This window comes from Lonchura striata, chromosome 3 (assembly GCF_050655825.1).
Source record: "Lonchura striata isolate lonStrDom1 chromosome 3, ASM5065582v1, whole genome shotgun sequence".
NCBI lineage: Eukaryota > Metazoa > Chordata > Aves > Passeriformes > Estrildidae > Lonchura > Lonchura striata.
The window spans coordinates 81827999-81846023 of NC_140705.1; the positions used below are offsets into that span (position 1 = coordinate 81827999).

The 18025-nt window shown below is 36.4% G+C and overlaps 1 protein-coding gene and 1 long non-coding RNA gene across 10 annotated transcripts in view; one reads left to right on the forward strand and one right to left on the reverse strand.

Moving 5' to 3' along the window:
- Nucleotides 1–18025, forward strand: part of BIRC6 (baculoviral IAP repeat containing 6) — a 170025-nt gene that overhangs the window by 116282 nt on the left and 35718 nt on the right. For all 9 annotated transcript variants that reach the window (XM_021548327.4, XM_085575516.1, XM_085575518.1 and 6 more), the window contains one exon: nucleotides 1795–1963. In XM_021548327.4, the coding sequence (XP_021404002.3) occupies nucleotides 1795–1963 (169 nt within the window). The remainder of the gene's footprint in view (nucleotides 1–1794; nucleotides 1964–18025) is intronic.
- LOC110480420 (uncharacterized) lies at nucleotides 9320–12026 on the reverse strand. Its single transcript, XR_002467107.4, has 2 exons — nucleotides 11176–12026; nucleotides 9320–10082 (listed from the first exon to the last, which is right to left on the reverse strand). It is a non-coding gene; the product is annotated as an uncharacterized LOC110480420 (long non-coding RNA).

Below are 18025 nucleotides of genomic sequence, written 5' to 3' on the forward strand. Positions count from 1 at the left end.
AAATTATATAGATCATATTTTGAGCAGGGCTGTTTTCAGATGTCACTAGGCTGCTACATAGAAGACCTGGGTATGAGTTCAGAAGAGAAACTGAGTGAGGAGATGTCCCAGTGCAGTTCCCTTGAGCTTTCACACACCTCCATCAAAAGTACTTTACACAATCAAAAGTAAAGACTATCCATTGAAGGAGAAGGATACAGGATTAGGCATTTTGTTTTATGTGCCAAACAGTGTTACCTATTAATTTCTTGCATACTTTTCACTCTACTTAAAGGAAGCGCCCATAGTTGATACTGGTGTCCGTGAATGTGTTATGCCACTATAAAAAAATCTCACTGGTACATACTAGAAAATCTTGAGTATGTCAATTACATGACAGTAGTAGTTCTCCAATAAGCATCTAGATCTTAGTAAAATTCTTATGTCTTCTAAATTCCTAAGGAGAAGAAGATCCTGCATAATCAGGCTTTTCAGTCTATTATGAAATCCAACCAATCCCTGTTATCTTGGATCAATGTAGGGAACATGAAATTGTATCTAGTCATCAAAAGTTTAATTCACAGAACCCTGAGTTCAAAAGCAATAGCCAGGATTAGAGCACAAAGGGGATAATATTTTGAAAATGCACACATCCTGATGAAGATATAATTTTGATGATCAGTTATTTTAGTCACTGTAGATTACATGGCACAATCATCATATCCCTTGCTAAATTAGAATAAATAAAAACTGAAAACATTTCTCTATGCAAGAAAGAGGAAAACCACCTAAATTACTTTCAGCGAAGCTTCCAGGAAGTATTCTATATTCTGCCAGGGCGAGGCTTAGCTATGAATGTGACAAGTCATTAAGTAAGGAGGCATTTGCTAAAGGCACTCAGCAGTTGAAGGAAGTAGCATTTTGCTGAACATGTCAGTCAGTTGTACAGCAGACTTTCCTTAGTCCCTGCTCTAGAAAGGTTTAGAGAAATTGTGTTTTGTACAGAGTGCTGATAAGATGCTACAGCAAAATAACATGGGTGAGGGGGTTAGAACAAAGAGGGCAAATGAAAGAAAAGAGGCTGAAAAGCTGAATAGAGTCCCTGGGACTTCAAGCTACACAGCCTGTCAAACCTCAAAGTTACTTAGTTTGAGAGTACAGCTTCACAAATCAGAGCCATGGAAATGCTTACATCTACACCACACAGTAAGGGCCTGTGAACTCAGCCAGAGCTACACTTGGGTCTTGCAGGTGTGCATTCAGGAGGTGCCTTCCCACAGTTGCCAAGGGAAGGCTGCACTGTTTATTCAGCTAAGAGCCATGCTCATGAGTAGTTGTTCTTCCAGGTAAATGTTGTGCTCACCATAACTTAAGGTTTCATCTCTAAACCCTGAAGTCCCATCCCAAAGGAAGTTACAAAAATACCTGAAGCATTTGCAGTTGAAAACAAGTCCTACTGCTAGTTGGTGTACTTGGTATTCTAAAGTGAAAGGGACTGGTCAGCTGCAGGTCTCAGTGGTCTGAGCTGGCAAACTCTTGCTTTGAGTAACTCCAGCAGGTTTGTCAAAGTTCATATTAATTGATCTCTTAAAATAATTCGGAATTATAATAGTTAATTTTATCATTAGCCAAAGTTTGAATAATCTAATAACTGTATAGAAATCCTTCTGAAACATCTTTGAGCCTGCTGAAATAAATTCCAGAACTGAATTTGCAAAACAGTTAGAGAAGTGTTGGGTCATCTATCTTAAGGAAAGTCAAAGTTCTTTTTACTGAAATAAATCAGTTTTGATTGCATACTTTGGTGTATTTCAGGTTCTTGCCAGTTACATAAATCCTGCAGGGAATACATCAAATGAAGAGGTTCAAACGAGCCATGAGGGGAGAGGCCAAAACAACAGCGCTCTTCCATCCATTCTCCTGGAGCTGCTCAGTCAGTCCTGTCTCATCCCAGCGATGTCATCGTACCTCCGCAACGACTCAGGTAACGTGGCCCTGCCTCCTTCAAAATCAAAGCTGGCTTACTTCTGTCAAATCAGTTTTTGCAGAAACAACACATGGTTCTTGATAGTTTCAGTATGCTTGCCAGTTTAGAATTTTACTAATGGAACATTCACTTGAGCCTTAGAAAACAAAATAAAACAGAATCATCAGGCAGAATCTTGTTGAAATGCTCACATTTGTTGCAATATCTCTTTAAATTTGAAGTTCAGTTCTTCAGATGTTGAAGCTAACAGGAAAATGGTGTTTTCTTCTGAAAAGTTGACATGTTAGTTCTTCTACAGAAGACACACAGAGAAAAGGAGTACTTTATACAAGACCATGAAACTTACTGTGAAGAAGAATGTCAATTTTAAAGAAAATTGAGGAAATGCATGCCTGAATTTGGTAAATTTGCACATAGTAGGGAAATTCTACTTCAAACAAAGCTTTTTGCTTTTATTTAGGAAGTACAAAAATAAGCCTCTTATCAGAACTGTAAAATATTTCAAATATATGGGGACAATTAAATTGTTGGACTTTTTAAAAGCAAAAACAAACTATTTCTAATGAGTTCATCAAAATTTATGCTCATAATTTTAAAACCAGGATGCTTTGATAGTTTTCATCTAGTGTGTTGTACCTGGCTGGGCAAACCATTTCAGTTTTACAAGGTTGTGTGAAGCAGTATGTATTAAGCAAATGCCTGTGTGGAACTAATGACAAAATCAGCAGACTGGGTTTGTGATTTATGTTTAGTCTCACTTTAGTGAGACCTGTAAAGACAGGCTTTAGTATGTAGATGAGCCTTAGGTTGGATTTTTATTAAGGTACTTTGTTTATAAAGATGGATTTAATCCTTAAATATCTGGAGAAGTTGTTGCAAATCTGAGTAATTTGGTTTTGTAGTTTATTTTGCCTGCCCTATTTTTGGAGCTACTGATTGATGTCTTTGTCACATTACTGCAGTTCTTTGGGATGCCAGTTAGAAGGTGTGGTGTTGTGAATTCATGAAACCATGTTACAGCTCTGAATTACAACATGCATGTTATGCTAGAGGTAAAAGAGAAATTATCCCTGTGTTAAGATTTGCAAAACTACTCAGAAGTAAAACAAGAATGTGGCTTTTTTAATTTGTACTAACTAGGGCATTACATAATCTTGTGTGGTGGAATGGAACTAGTTCAAAAAGTCTGCTGGGGTCTTATATTAAAAATAAAAATATGAAGGTCTTTCACTTGCTAGTCTGCAGTTTGGAACCTCACCCTAATTTTGCAATGAATTTGTTGGTTCTGTTTGGCACAGCCTACAAATGAGGAAAATGATCTAATGATAGACCAAGCTCTTTATTGCAATTGAAAATACAATGTAAAACAATCAAGGAAATGATAAAGTTGAAGAATAAAGCAATCTTTCCAACAGATATTCATAAATTCTTTTTTGAGAAGGAGGAAGAGTCATTGAAAGCTTAGCAAAAATACCATGTTATCTAACGGATGAAGCAGCTGATCCTGAGTTACAGATGAATCACAGCTGCTGAAATTGCTTTTCCCTGTTTTCAATAGAAGAATGTATCTGACTGTGTAAGTCACCATTAACTGTGAGAGAACAGTCAGATACTGATAGAATAGATGAAATATGTGGCTGGTGGTGATAAGTTGAGACTAGTTTGGCTTTCAGTGACCATTTGGTTTCTCAAGGTACAAAGAAGAGGCTAAGTTTTGGTGAGACATGTTTATTTTAGGTGTATTTCCCACTGCTGAACTACTGTTGTTGGTGGTTGGCAGGTGGTGTTAAAATGTTGTGCCTGTGCATTAACAGGAAAGAGTGAGCAATGTAGCAGTTAAACTGTATTAAAGCAAAGCAAAACTTTATTTTTCAGAGAAAAAAATGAAAACTACTCTTCCATTTAGAAGCTCGCAAAGAATGAGATTATTTCTATTGAAATTTAGAACTGTAAAATCTGAGGGTTGCTATCCTTTCGTTGATCAAAGCAATTTGAATGTTTCCTGCTGTATTCATTCAAAACTCTGTACAACACTATAATTAACAATGCTGTCTTGGACTTAAAAATAAGAATTTTGCAGGCTTGCATCAGTCAGGCTCATCTTTGGAAGCACAGTAGGATAGCAGTATGAAAGGGAAATGTGCAAAAAGAATGTCTTCTCTTTGTTAGTATTTGAACCAGATGCATTTAGTTGGGAAAGAGCCCCAAAAACAGTTTGTCTTAGTGATAACAAGGCATAATTCCAGTGCAGTAATTACTGTTGAGTTGAAAGGCAGACAGATAATTTTCACATTGAGTGCAAGTTGCACGTGATGCTGGGTCTCTCAGTGTCACCAAAGCCGAGAGGCAGGAAACATAGATAACACAAGAGAAACAGGTTGAGAAGTTCTGAAGCTGTGTTAGGTTCCAGTACAATGCTTGTGGGACTGAAAAATTCCTTTAATGCATTTATGATTCAAACATTTCAAATATGGAGATTACTTTTTTATTATTATTGCTATTTTCATTTTCTTACTTAAAAGCTTGAAGACCAATGCAATGTAGTAGAACAGATTGGAGTCTTTCCTGATAGAGCTTTATTTAATTTCAAGGTAAATTTTCAAATTTACCTTGAATACCTGTGTCTTCTCTAGCAAGGTTTAATGGGAGCCTAGGGAGAGTAGGAAAGGGAGCAGCATCGGTTGTAATGCACATGTATATGGTATTCTAATTTTCAGACTGGTGCAACTTTTCTGTCAAAATGTACTTCTGTGTGGAATAAGCAGGTAACTGTATTTTTGCTGTAACGTGCTGGTCTGAGAAATTAGGATACTGCATATAGAATGTTAACAGAATGTTCCTGGGTTCTGGCACCAGAGCAGGAGCAAGCTGTGCCCAGCACAGTGATGACAGAAATTAGCGATTTTCAGCAACCCTGTAACTTTCTCAGATTTGAGCAGGTACTGGTGAGACCAGATGAAGGTTACCCTTGTGCTGAACTTCTTCTGCCAGATTTTAGGGGGGTTTGTAATTGTTGGAATAATAGTGATCTTCACCTACCTATGTGTATCTACCATACACATAAAATTAAGGAGGGGGAAAGTTTTGAAATAGAAATATGTGCAATGAAGCTGCAGTCGTTATTTTTCCTTTCCTTGCACAGTAGGCTGGTAACTCCATGTTAATATAAGACAGTAAGTATTCTGGTATTGATGTGATTTTTGTATGTTGCTTACACATGTTCAATTAGCTCCAGCTCTGGCACAACCAGCTTGCAAAGCTCTTTCAGGAGATTGGCCTGTGTCACAGTTGTAAATCTATCTAGGATTTTTGTTGCTTAAATTTGTTTTGGCATCCTGCTTAATTTGTCCGAAACATACATGGACTAGGTTGTTATGTATATAGTTCTAGATAAAGGGAATATTGATCAGACAAGCAGTGCTCACATAACATTTAATCTTTTAGAAACCTTGAACTGGATCAGTACAAACCAGATTTCTCTGATATGTTCTGCAGCTTAATCTGCATGAAAGTGAGGTGATTGTGAAGTCCTTGCAAATTGTGACCACTTTTAATTGATTTCTGTAATTGCTTTTTTCTTGTAGAGAAGGAAGGTTTGTCTGTCTTTGAAGAACTTTCCTTAATATGCAAGATAGCTCTTGTCACAAGGGGTAATAGATACTGTTATTCTCACCATTTCTTGATAATTTTTTTGGTATTTATTTCGTGTCTTGTTATGGCATTACTATGGTTTTTATTATCTTTCATCATGTAAAGGAGAAGGTTTATTTTTGCAACATGGTGAGATTTTTTTATTATACTTATGTTTATTCCTAAGACTTAAATCATATTTACATTAGTAAAATTTATGTTGTTTTTAACTTCTGTATCATGAAATATCTGGCATGTATTCATTACCACACATATATGCACATTTCACACTAAAAACTGTAATGTAAAACTTTTTCACTATTGTCTTGTATCTAGCACATCTCATTTGAAAGAATTTAGGGACTCTTTCAAATATGTGAGAACTTCTCTTCTTGAACAAAATGCTCAGCAGTAAAATTTGCACTGTACAGCAAGAGGTTCCCAGCAAACGTGTGACAATACATGACTACCTTGAAGGTCTAGATTTTGCTGATACAAGGAAGAGTTATTTGACTGATAGGTCTATGGAGGCTAATACAAGATAGTATTTGCAAGTGGGAGAGAAGAATGGCAGTATTTATAAGAGTCTTTGTAGCTAACAAGATTTACAGAGACAAGACAGTGGAAAGGAATCATGAAACAGAAGGAAGATCAAGTGACTTCTAGAACAGGGCACAAACTGTCTATTTTTCAATAGGCTTGAACAGTAAGAAGCCAAGTGAAGTTGGGATTTGTCAATACCACAATATTAGGTGGTCTCTTCGTGGTAAAAAATACAGTTTTCTACAGTTGTTCTACTGGTTCTACATCTAGCAAACTCTGAGATGACTTAGATGTGTTAAAAGCCAAATATCAAAAGAGGTTTGTTGTCACCTTTGCCTTGGAAAACAGACCTCATAGCAAGCTGCAGAATTTGGCTTGAATTCTCCTTGTTTGAATTTCCAGGCTTAGAGGAAACAGCTGATACTGTAATTTTAGCTGTGGTTTGCATACATGCTCCTTTTTTAGGCACTTTTCCTTGTGAGCAAAGATGCCATATGATGTGGACAGCAGAGCTTGTCGTGTTACATGAGCTCAGTCTTCCCTGGGTTTGACTGCTGCAAAGAGAAGGATGCATTTCTGTGGGAGGGCTTTGCTAAAAGGATTGTCTTTACTGACCAGTGTGTTCCACTTGATGAGAGTCCAGTATCTTTCAATGCACCTTTCATAGTTTACCAAACACTACCACATCATCAGGGACTTGTGGATTCATTAATGTTGTGCTGCTTTATTCTGCTGCCAAATACCTCATTGTGAACGTTGTCTAATCAGTTCTGTGGACAAATCTGTTGAATGTGAATGTTCTGCATTCTTTTTTCTGCCTCTTTTGATGTACCTTTGTTAGTTGAGTCCATTGAAGTCATACTGTTCAGGCCTCAGACCATGAAGTACACTGCCTGGTCTGCTGAAGAAGGAGTATTTATTTTCTAGCAATCATATTTATTCTCAAGGCATTTCATGGTGGTATTTTACTTTCTGTCAAGTTATCCAGTCCCACTGAACTGAGTATGTTGAGTACTCTGAGGCAGGTACATTTAACTCTTTATTCATCCATCACTGAAGGTGTGATGGTACTGCTGCGGTACCATGCATGAATCATCATGCAACTCTGCTTTTCCCTAGACTGTTAACTTTTTGCTGTGTATGAGAGGTAGTTGCTATTGAGATATTTTTTGTTGGTGAAATTCTTTAGTGTATATTGGATTCAATGTATAAGAACCAAAGCTGTTTATTAGAGCTCATGTAACTAAAGTTAGACTTAGGCCCACATGAGTATAGCCTGCGGGTATTGCCTGTTAAGAAAGAACATCAGATTGCTGTCTTAAAACAAAATGTAACCTGTATGCTAAGGTAGCAGTAATATTGTTACTCTGTGACTTCCTTCTAAGGATCAAAGTCTTTGCTATAAATGAAATCAGAAGTACAATGGCAGTTTAGATAGACAGCATATAATTTCTGAAATTAAAAATTCTTCTAGCTTTCATTAATGTTAATGAGCTCATTCGCTGGGAAAAGAATCATACTGACTTTTTGCCACATATAGTTATAATTTTGGAATTGGTTTTTGTCTGTTTAGCTGTTGAAAAGCTTACAAAATGTGCAGTATTTAATTGTAATGCTGTTGTAGTAGTTGAATCATGATTTCGAGAAGAGAGCTATTCACTGAAATGATATTAAATAAAACTGTTTATTTCACAGAACTGACAAGTTGTAAATAACTTCAGGATCAAAATAAACAGCAGTAATTTCTACCTGAATTTCATTTTTCAGGTTCTTGTAATCTTTCAGTTCAGAGACCCATCTCAAATATCCTGGTATTATGAGATTAAATGCAATAATATCCAAAAGTATTTAGATATAAGAAGTACATTGAAAAAATAATAATGGTAATAACTGTTCTGTAGTCTTAAATAAACATTAGTAACCTGCATAATTCCTTTACAATGTAGCTTAGTTTTACAGAATGCTTTGGTGCTTCATATACTGAAAATAAGTATACATTTAATAGAGACTTGCTGAAGATTGTGGCTGGTGAATAAATTTTCTTATCTGCATGTGCTTCCTTCCAGTGCAGCCTTAGCCCTGTTTATCATTTCTTCTAGTTGAGCCAGTATTGACTCAGAGTTGCAAAACCAGAATATACCATCTTCCACCTCATTTGTCCATAAGTCAGTGTTAGTGTGCAACAGACTGAAATATCATTGCCAGATTCATTCTCTTCTAGGTCCCTGACCTTATTCTATGCATGTACTGGTTTCAAAGTGACTTCCAAAGGCTCACTTGGTTTAGCAGTTACCAAATTCTATACACTAACAAGCTATCACCTATATAAGGGATGTACTTCTTCACATGTCATTTTATGGAGGGACTGGATGTACTTTTGTAGCCTAGAGGAAATTGAACTGATATTCAGAAATGCAGCTGCTCTGTTGTTCCTCTGTGGTACAGGTAATAGTAAGAAAAGTATTTTTAAAATCAGTTTCTTTTTATTTTGTCCAAGTTATTTGTTTAATGAGTTTTTAATCCTAAGCTCTCAAAAGTAATTTTCATTATAAGGTACATGTGAGATACATTCATGTATACAAAAACTTCTATGGTCTCAGAATGTCTGCAGCTTTGGATCTAGTTTAAAGGCATATGTAGATTTAATTAAATATGTGGAATTAGTTTCACTAATTTCAGTAGCCAAATGGTATATTCTGGAAAGTATGCTGAAGAGTTGCAATTCCGGGCCTCAATCATAGACAGTGCAAAAAGGGAAAATTTCTTCAGGACTTGGTCCAGAAAGGGAGAGTACAGTCTTCTGGACAAAGGTTTTCCATGCAACACTGTGAATCCCTGCATGATATGTTTCACTTGAAAATAAGCATTGAGGTTAAAACATGAGAATTGTATTTAGCTTCTGTTAAACACATTCTAAAAATGGTGATATAGAAAATGTAATTTAAGATTTTTTTCATTTAGAGAATGTGTATTAATATGTCATTGGAATTATTAATATGTCTTAAAATAAGTACTAAAATTATTCTTTATTTTTTCACACCACTTTAAAGTATTTTTAATTAGAAAAGCACAGTATATATATTGTCAGTATAGCATGATGATTTCAAATACAGATTTAATAAAGGCAAGAAAATCTGGCCTTTTTCAGCTTTCCACAAGACTAACAAAAATGCTGCAGAATATAGTCAATAGTTAAAATTTTATTTATAATATTACAACTTCTAGTATAACAGCGTTCCTGTCTCCACACTTATTATACATTAGTGTAATTCATAAGCCTAAATTACGGTGGCCTAAAAATAAAAAACCCTTTTGCCTGTTTTCTGGTCTCAGCTATGAAGAGACATACTGCACAAAACCATAGAAAGCATGGTACTTGCTTATAGTTACTGATAGATTTAGTTTATCTCTTACTGTGTTCTGATTATTTTCAGTGTTTGCCTGCATTTCTGTCTTGCATGTTTACTGGCAATAAAACAGTGCCATCCCTGATCCTGCTATTCAGATTTCATCTGTTACCAATGAAATGTTGTATTTGGTCTGCCTTCATTTACGTAATTTAGCACCCTAGCTGGGCTCATAGGTACACTTTGCAGTCATTGATGCAGCACCCTTAGCCAGACACTTCACTCTGGAATGTTTTTGATACTCTTCAGAGAGTGGTGGGTTTTTTTGCTTTAAATTTAGAAATCATCCTTATCATTGCAGTTCTTTGCACTTTGTGCTGGACAATTGATTTTTAAAAATGTCATCAAAGTGTAGTGTAGATGTACACAAAAACAATAACAAATAAATTGAGCACAGTTCCAATAATCCCAAGCAGTGCTAAAATAGATTCTTCTTTTTCCTCTTTCTCCTCTTGCCTTTTTACATCTTCTAGTGTTGTGATGGCAGAGGTCCCCATTTTTCCTGCAAATACCTTCACCAGTATTCTGGCAGCTAGCTAGAAAAAAGAAAACAAATGGTAAATCTGGTCTGACAAACATGCAAGCTTTGATCTTTTTAAAAACAGTTCTGTAGTTCTTCATACGCCATTTCTATAATGCTGCGTTTATTGAGTTGTATTTGTCTTTTGTTTTCTTTTTGTATGAACGTGTTAAAAATAAATGTTCTGTAGGTACAGATTTGATAGGAGTGAAAAATAGCTTGGTGCTCCAAGCCAGTTAGTGTGCTTTATTACAAAAAACATTTAAAATTTCTCTTAAGCCAGCTTATTTGTTTATAAAAGATGATACTAGTGAAAGCAGGTATGTGGGCATTGTCAAATACTCTGAAATGCTAGGGAAATTATATGCATTTTTAGCTTTTCTTAAATATTTAACTGCCCTGTAAAAAAAAGCAGTTGAAAATACTCAATACCTGCTATTTTCAGATATGGAAAATTGCCTCCTTAATGCAATATCACAGTTGTTTTTCACCAGTGAGCCCCAAGCAGGCAATTGCAAGTGAAATTTTATCCTTTTTCATGTTTAACAGATCAGCTTTTGTACATCCATGCAACAGTAAACATCAGATAATGTCTGTCTCTTCAAAAATAAAGGTGGTTTTTATATATGCTGATTATTGCAGTATGCCACAGGATGGTAGTACTTTTATAGTAGCAACATTCTATGCAGTTTAAGAATTCAAGTAGATGTTTATAGATGCATGTATTTGTTATCTTTTTTTGGTTGCAGAAGTGAGGTTGACAGATCATTTCTATTATTTAGCTGCTCTTGTACTCTTAATTTGCAGTCAAATATCTTCTAGAAACATATTCCCTGTAAAATTATGTTCATTGGTGACTGAGATGTTCATCTTGTATGTAATCTGCTATGCTGTTTTAGCTTTATTGATCAGAAATTTGATGGGGATTTCTACTAGTTCAAATCACTCCAATTTACTGAAGATACACGATCATTTTATAGTGCAATAGCATCTTTCTCTCCTGGCAAACAGCTTTAATCATTATAAATTAATGTATTTCTTCTGTGAGTCTAATGTCATCAGCTCAGAACATATCTTACAGAAAGGTTAAAAAGAAAGGTATTTCTTACCCTACATTGCATCAGGAATAACATGTCATCAGACATGCTTCTTACTCGTCGATTCAGTGGCAAGCCAGGCTTTTATCTTCATGAAGGGGCTGCTCTCCTCTCTCAGACAGACCAGATAGGAGCACATACAGTTTCTTGATGAAGAAGTTTATCAGTGAAGATAATAATGTTGCAGAATCTTCCAAATGACTGGTGTTATTTCTCAATAATCCACTAAAGCAAGTGTTGTCAAAAAAACAGTAAAGCTCTTTCTCATAATGATCCTCACTGTTGACTAATTCTCATTAAAACTGAGGCTTTTTTTTCTTAGCTGATGCAGAGCAACAAAATGCATGCTGTTCTGTTTTGTCTTTAAAAAAAATACAAACAGCTCCTGGTTTTATTCAGTTATACTTAGTTATTTATTAAGACTTCAGTAACACCCAGCCTTTGATTTACTCTTTGTGGCAACCGTCTGAAGAGGCTTTCTCACGTTGACATGCTGTAATTCCAAATGCAGCAAACTACGTGCAGTCACACTATGTAATTGTAGTCCAGCCTGAGAAAGGATGAAAAGAGGTCTGCTTTGCTGGCAGGAGTTTGAATGCTGTCACCCACCTGCATTCAGAGCCTCTGGAAAGAATTCCAAGGTATTCTTCGGAGCATTGCATAACTCAGCCAGGCAAATCTGAAGAGAGGAATGACAGTGGCTTTAGTTGCACACTGTGGTGAGCTGTGACATTGATTAAACATGCACTTGGCACTTGCTGAATAAAGAAGGAGCTACAAGCCACCCTTGCAGACAGTGAGTTGCATAACAATGTGCGATGGCTCTGCTGTTTCATCTCAGGCGGGGCACATTTTAATCCTGTACCAAGGGAGAAAGTGCACAGTGTAAAGAGGAGCAGAGTTAAGTGTATGTGGGGGTTTTCTGAGGAAGTGCTGCATGACAAATGGTGACATTAAGGCATTCAAGCTGAAACAGTGCTTCTGCCTTTTGTCTTTTTATGCTTTGTTTGACAGGCAACTGTTTCTATGGGAAATAAATGCTTTTCCTCTTATATTCACCACCCAAAGAATGTAGGTTACCATGTAATTAATGAAAACACTTTAAAATAATCCTGTTCTGATTTCATAGGGAGTATCAACAGAATTTTTTTCCAGCTTAAATCAGAGAGGCAATTTTTTCCTGCCCAATTGGAAAGGAGGGAGAACTCCGCAAAGTCTTCTCCTCCCAGTCTCTCCAGACCAAAAAAAAAAAAAAAAAAAAAGGCACACAATTTTAATAGCCTCTGGAAGGAGCTGTATTTCAAATAATTTTATTCAGTTTCTTTAATCTATGAAGGCTACCAACACAGTATGTTTTCATTGGTGTAGCATAGCTTCTTGCTGTGAATGCAGCTGTATTTTAAATATATCAGAACTTGTTTTGTAAAAAATACTTGCAATGCCAAGCAAGTCAGAATTCAAATGTCCAAAAATGTACTTTTGTGTATGTTTTTAAAAAAATAAAAATGGAATTAATTAGATTGAGTTCGAACAATAGGAATGTAACTGGAATACCTTAATCATTTTCCAGAGCAGCATATTTTAGGAGTTACAAGGCATTGTTTGAAATTCAGTGTTGAAAAATCTTAATAGAGAAAGCAGAAAACAGTAAAATCATTGTTTTAAACTTTTCCATTTTCAACTTAATTTACATTATATTTTTTCTCGTTATTTTTGCAATGTGTCTAGATACATTTGTTAGTTTCTTAGTAACAGACAAAACTGCATATTTTGCATGTGCATTATTTTAATGGTAAATACTATGTTTGAAGTACTGTGAGTTGTATGGTACTTGTATGTGATTTGCCCTGTATCCCAAAAGTTGTGTTGCCTCAGTGAAATAGTTTGATTCTAGAAGAATAAATAATAATAAATCTCTCCTTGATAGCTTCCTTAAATATATATTTTCTAGTATTTATGTATGGTCTTTCCTTTCAAGCTCTTCCCTTTTTCTGAAAACGCTGTTTCACCTTCAGTTGTTCTGGCAATTGTTTTGTGTCTATGTATCTTGAATGTATTTCTGTATTCATTTGGATCCACTGAGAGATACAAAGATGGGGGAGTTTTCACCTATGTGTTCTGACCATTCACATTGCTGACAGCACCTAGCAATAACAGAATTTTCAAGCCGCTGAACTGTATTAACCCTCACATGTTCCATATCAAACCACTTCCCTTGTGAAAGAGGGAAATTGTGCAATGTGAATATTTTACTTGAAGTTTAATGATTTATTTGCAGCTTCATTGCAAATAACCAGCTAATTACAATGTACCCACAGAGAGAAGCAAAAAAATCCTGAAACATTTCTTGGCCTAGTTATTACCATGGTTGAGGTCTCATTGTGGTCTATTTTTATAACTGTGCTGCAACTGCCACTTCAGTTGCTCCTGTGAACCCTGGGAAAGAAATCAGTCTGGGCTGCCCTTGCACACAGGTGAGGGGCAGAGATGCCTCGTGCACAGCGTGATTCAGATGCAGTGTTTGCCGTGTCTGATGGTGTTTGTTCCTCACATCCTGCCATTGCATTGGTATGCATGTCTGTGTGGACATGACGTGAATGGGTTTGGGAAACAGGCCTGGCCAAAAATAAATCTCCAGCACAACACAGTAAGGATGGGCAAGTAGCTGCTTAAGCCGTCAGTGGTGGCAAAGAGTTGCTGTTTGAGAAGAAGCAAATAAAGGTTGTCAGACTTAACATTTGTCAGTTATAGGAAACTCAAAGAATTTGTCCATGTTGGGTGGAAGCTGGCATTTGCAAATAACTTCATTATAGCTACAATGCATCTCCAGTTTGAAGAGAAAATTTCATGCAAGATTTCTCACTTGAGTGAAGTGTGTAATGTAGGTTGATTAGAAAAGGCCTTGATTTATCCATAATGCTCAATATTTGGAAAGATGGGGAGATACTTTACATTTTGTGTAAAACAACATTAAGAGTCTGGGAGTACATTTTATAGATGTCAGTAATAAACCCACCTGTTTCGGGGTGAACATTACATAGCTATATAGTATTTGGATTTTGGACACTGGTATCCAAAAACATCGTAAATTTAATTCTGTTACTTCCATCTAGGAAGAGCTTTCAAGCACTTAGTAAGACTCTGGCAGCTCCTCAGTAACTGATTTATGTGGTATTCTGAGAACAGGGCAAATTTGGTTGGTTAGAGGTCACTCTGTTCATTACCGCTGAAGTCACTTCTATTGCATGGGAATAGACCTTAGGCAGTACAAATGTATGTCATATTTTAAAGATATTCATACTTCAGGGGAAGTTGCCAAGCTATCTTGTAAAAACTCTGTGGTTTAAATTCAACAATTTACAGTCCTGATTCTTCAGTGATCATTATCCTGCTATACACTACAGCCATGAGTAATGTGGTACACCCAGAGTATCACAACTGCAAAAGAAGCAGGTTCTCTTAAGCATATGTTTTATTTTTCCTCATGTATTTTTATGAATTTGTAGAATTTGTATTTTTGTGTATGCTAAAATCATTCTAAATGCTATATTTTTTTCATTAAAATAGTATGGTTTTACTCATATCATGTCTAAACTTTAAAATATATTTAGGCTACAATACTCTAATGAAATCAAAAAGATCAGTTGTACATGAAGGCTGTTTTCCCTTGCAGTTGTTCTGAATTTTCCCCAAGATGCAGGAAAGTAATTGAAATGAGATAACACATGTATTCTGTGGTGTGGTGTACTCTAGTTTTCTTTTCCAACAACCTCCACAAACTTCCCTTTATGAGGTCTGGTGGTTTTTCAGTTAAATTGTAGAAGGATAGAGCAAAGCTGTGTCTCTTGGGAGATGCAATAGTATGCATAAATTAAGCTGGTTGGCTTAGCATAAGCAAGAAGTGCATAGCCACATTCCTTCTTTCTTGTTTAGTTTTTTTTTTTTTCTCTCTCTCCTGATAACACAGATACGGTTTTCTTTGTGGGAGATGTCAGCCTGTTTTTTATGATGCAGATTGATGTGTGATGCCCTTGAGTCAACGGTGATAGACATGACAGGGTTTCAAAGTGGTTTTTTTACTCTTCTGCTGAAAAAAAGAGGAAGGACTCAGGTCTTCCATCTGAAGCAACACAAGTTATTGTTGCAGAGGATAGATAGATATGATTGTTCTTGTAGCTAGCCGAATGTCACTTCTGCCCTTGGATGAATCCTGGAGTGAAATGGACTGTTCCATCCTACCCCCCAAAAGATTGTGGCTCATCCCGCACCTCTGTACCTGCCCCTAAAACAGAGTCTGTAACCCCATTGGCCCATGCCTTGTCCCAGCCCACCTGGGAGCCCCTGAAAAGGGGGCTCCGAGGGGCCATGCGGTCTCTTGGCCCTCTCCTCCTCTCTTGGACTTCCTCCCCCCCTGGGGCTTTCCCTCTCCTAAACCCTCCGTTTCTCTCTCCCCTCCCCCGTCCTCCTAAGCCCAGCCACGTGCTACGCCTGAGAGCACGAGGCTCGAGCATCCCTGAATTCTCCAATAAATCTCTCTCCCCAAGAGCAAGCGTCAGAGATCTCTGCCTCACTACACCCCAACCGTGCAGGAGCATAGTCATCCCACAAGTTATTTTTATTTACCTTTCTTAGTATTCTCTTTCATGGCTCTTTTATGTAATTTACCTCAGATTTTGACACTTCAGCTATACACTTCATCTTGATTTCCTTCTGATTGAGGAACTTTATTATTCTTTTGGCTATTGTCTAGGGGTTTTCCTGATTTTGTAACTTAAATACCGACCCAAAATACCCTTGGAAAAATTCAGAATTCTCTCATAACTAACTACAGAAGTTTCTCCCCCTTGCTCTGAAATAGTTCTGCATTAAGAAGTCAATTAAATAGTACCACTTCTTCTGCCACAGCCCTTCCAAGACCAGCTTCTCTTGGTACTGGTCAAGCTCAATTCCTGTGACCATGGTCAGAATGGACACTGCTATTTTGTCAAGAAAAGTCCTGTCTGACAGTTTAATAAAGTTTAGAAAAAAAACAGCCTTTGGAACATGGCATGTAATGTACTTGTTTGAAGAGAAGTATTTAAATTACTGTCTTCAAGTACTGAAGCAATTCAGAAGTTGTTGACTGATGATGAATGTTCCTGAGTTAAAGGTGAGGATTTCAGCTGGGTGTGCTGCCCTTCTGACACTGGACAATCTTAATTTTTCTCTTCTTTACTTATACCAAAAAGAATATCTTCTATGGGTATTAGTAACTTCTGGAGTGATTCAGTTCTGATTCAGTACTGTTCTTGCAGCTCAAGAGAGGTTTTTTTAATCAAAGACACCAGGTTTTTGAGATTATTCCTTCACATTGTTTGACTGTAGGCTTCATGCTTCTGTAGGAATATTAGGGCTTTCAAGTATCAGTTTTTGAGTTCTCATCTTCATAAATTTTGATGTGTTAGAGGAGTCCAGTAAGTGAATATTGAGTCCTTACTGGACAAGTAGATTATTGAGAACTGATTGTAGTCCAGGAGGGTGGTTCCCAGGGAACTGCAGTGCTACACCAACTTCTTCTTTCTCCAAAGTCCTTAAAGCATCTTACCATCTGAGAAAGAACACATCTTGTCTGTTTTCAGATGACTGATCTTGAAAAACAAAACAAACCCAGAGATTACTGCACTCCCAGTATCTTTTATATGTTTCTTTCCTCTGTTTTATTATCTTTATTTGGAAATAGTTTTGAAATAGGAGGATGAAAATATTAGCCCACAAAACTTCTTATATCCTATTGCAAGAGAATAGGAATATATGCTTGTATTTTCAAAGCATTTAAAGTAGCAGACTTTTCTAGTAGACACTGCTTTTGGATTAGAACTATAACAATTTTTTAAAATGTCAAAACTGATTATCCATTCAACTGGTTAATAGTATAAAATATTTATGAAAGAACAAATTATAAATTTCAGCTCTATTGTTTTGCAGAAACTTGTTTTAATTTATAAGGATTAATTATGATTGAAACATCATGGCATTGAAATCTTTGAAAATTAAAAACCTAGTTGTAGGAATGAAGTAGCTTAGATTTGATTTGTAATTGGATACTGGATTGCATGACAGATAAAACACTTAGTCTTTTCAAGGCTGAGGCTTGCTACAAAGAGCTAACTGGAGGGGCTTTTTTCAGCAAATTGGTATTTAGCAAAGTTCACTGAGACACTGGACCTTGTATCAGTCTTTATCTGTTCCTGTGCTGCACATTGTTTTATATGATATGGCTTTTAAACATAAATTCATGAACTGGCAGATCTTCATTGTTTTTTTTCAGCTGGTGATATATTTTGTAGCTGCATGGGCATACCTCAGACTAGCTTGTGACCTCTGGCCCCCATCACTTAATCACAGTGAATTAAAGTGCCCATTAAATTTTCCAGAAGGAATGGATTTCCATGGTTAAGATACTCAAGAAATATCAGGTGATAAATAGGAGAGGTAAAAATGAGATTTCCGTCAGGCTTGTTACATCGCACATTGTTCTTCCTTCTCCTTCTCATCCACTTTTTTTTTTTTTGTTTTTTTGTTTGTTTGTTTGTTTTGTTTTGTTTTTGTTTTTGTTTTTGTTTTTTTTTTGTCCTGCTGCCTAAATGAGAGAATATTTTACTCTGGAATCAAGAGTGGGGTGGGAGTTTTGTCTGTCAGTTTCTTTTTGTGAGCCTTAAATAACAGCAATTTTTCAAATTGATGACTAAGCTTCTGAAGATTCTTTACAGGACAGTCTGGAAAACCTAAGTAAACAGGATTTCTTCCTCATCTGAGATCACTGTGGATTTCTGGACCTTTGTAGTTATAGGATAATATCACTGTTTTGAAAGCTTGAGCAACA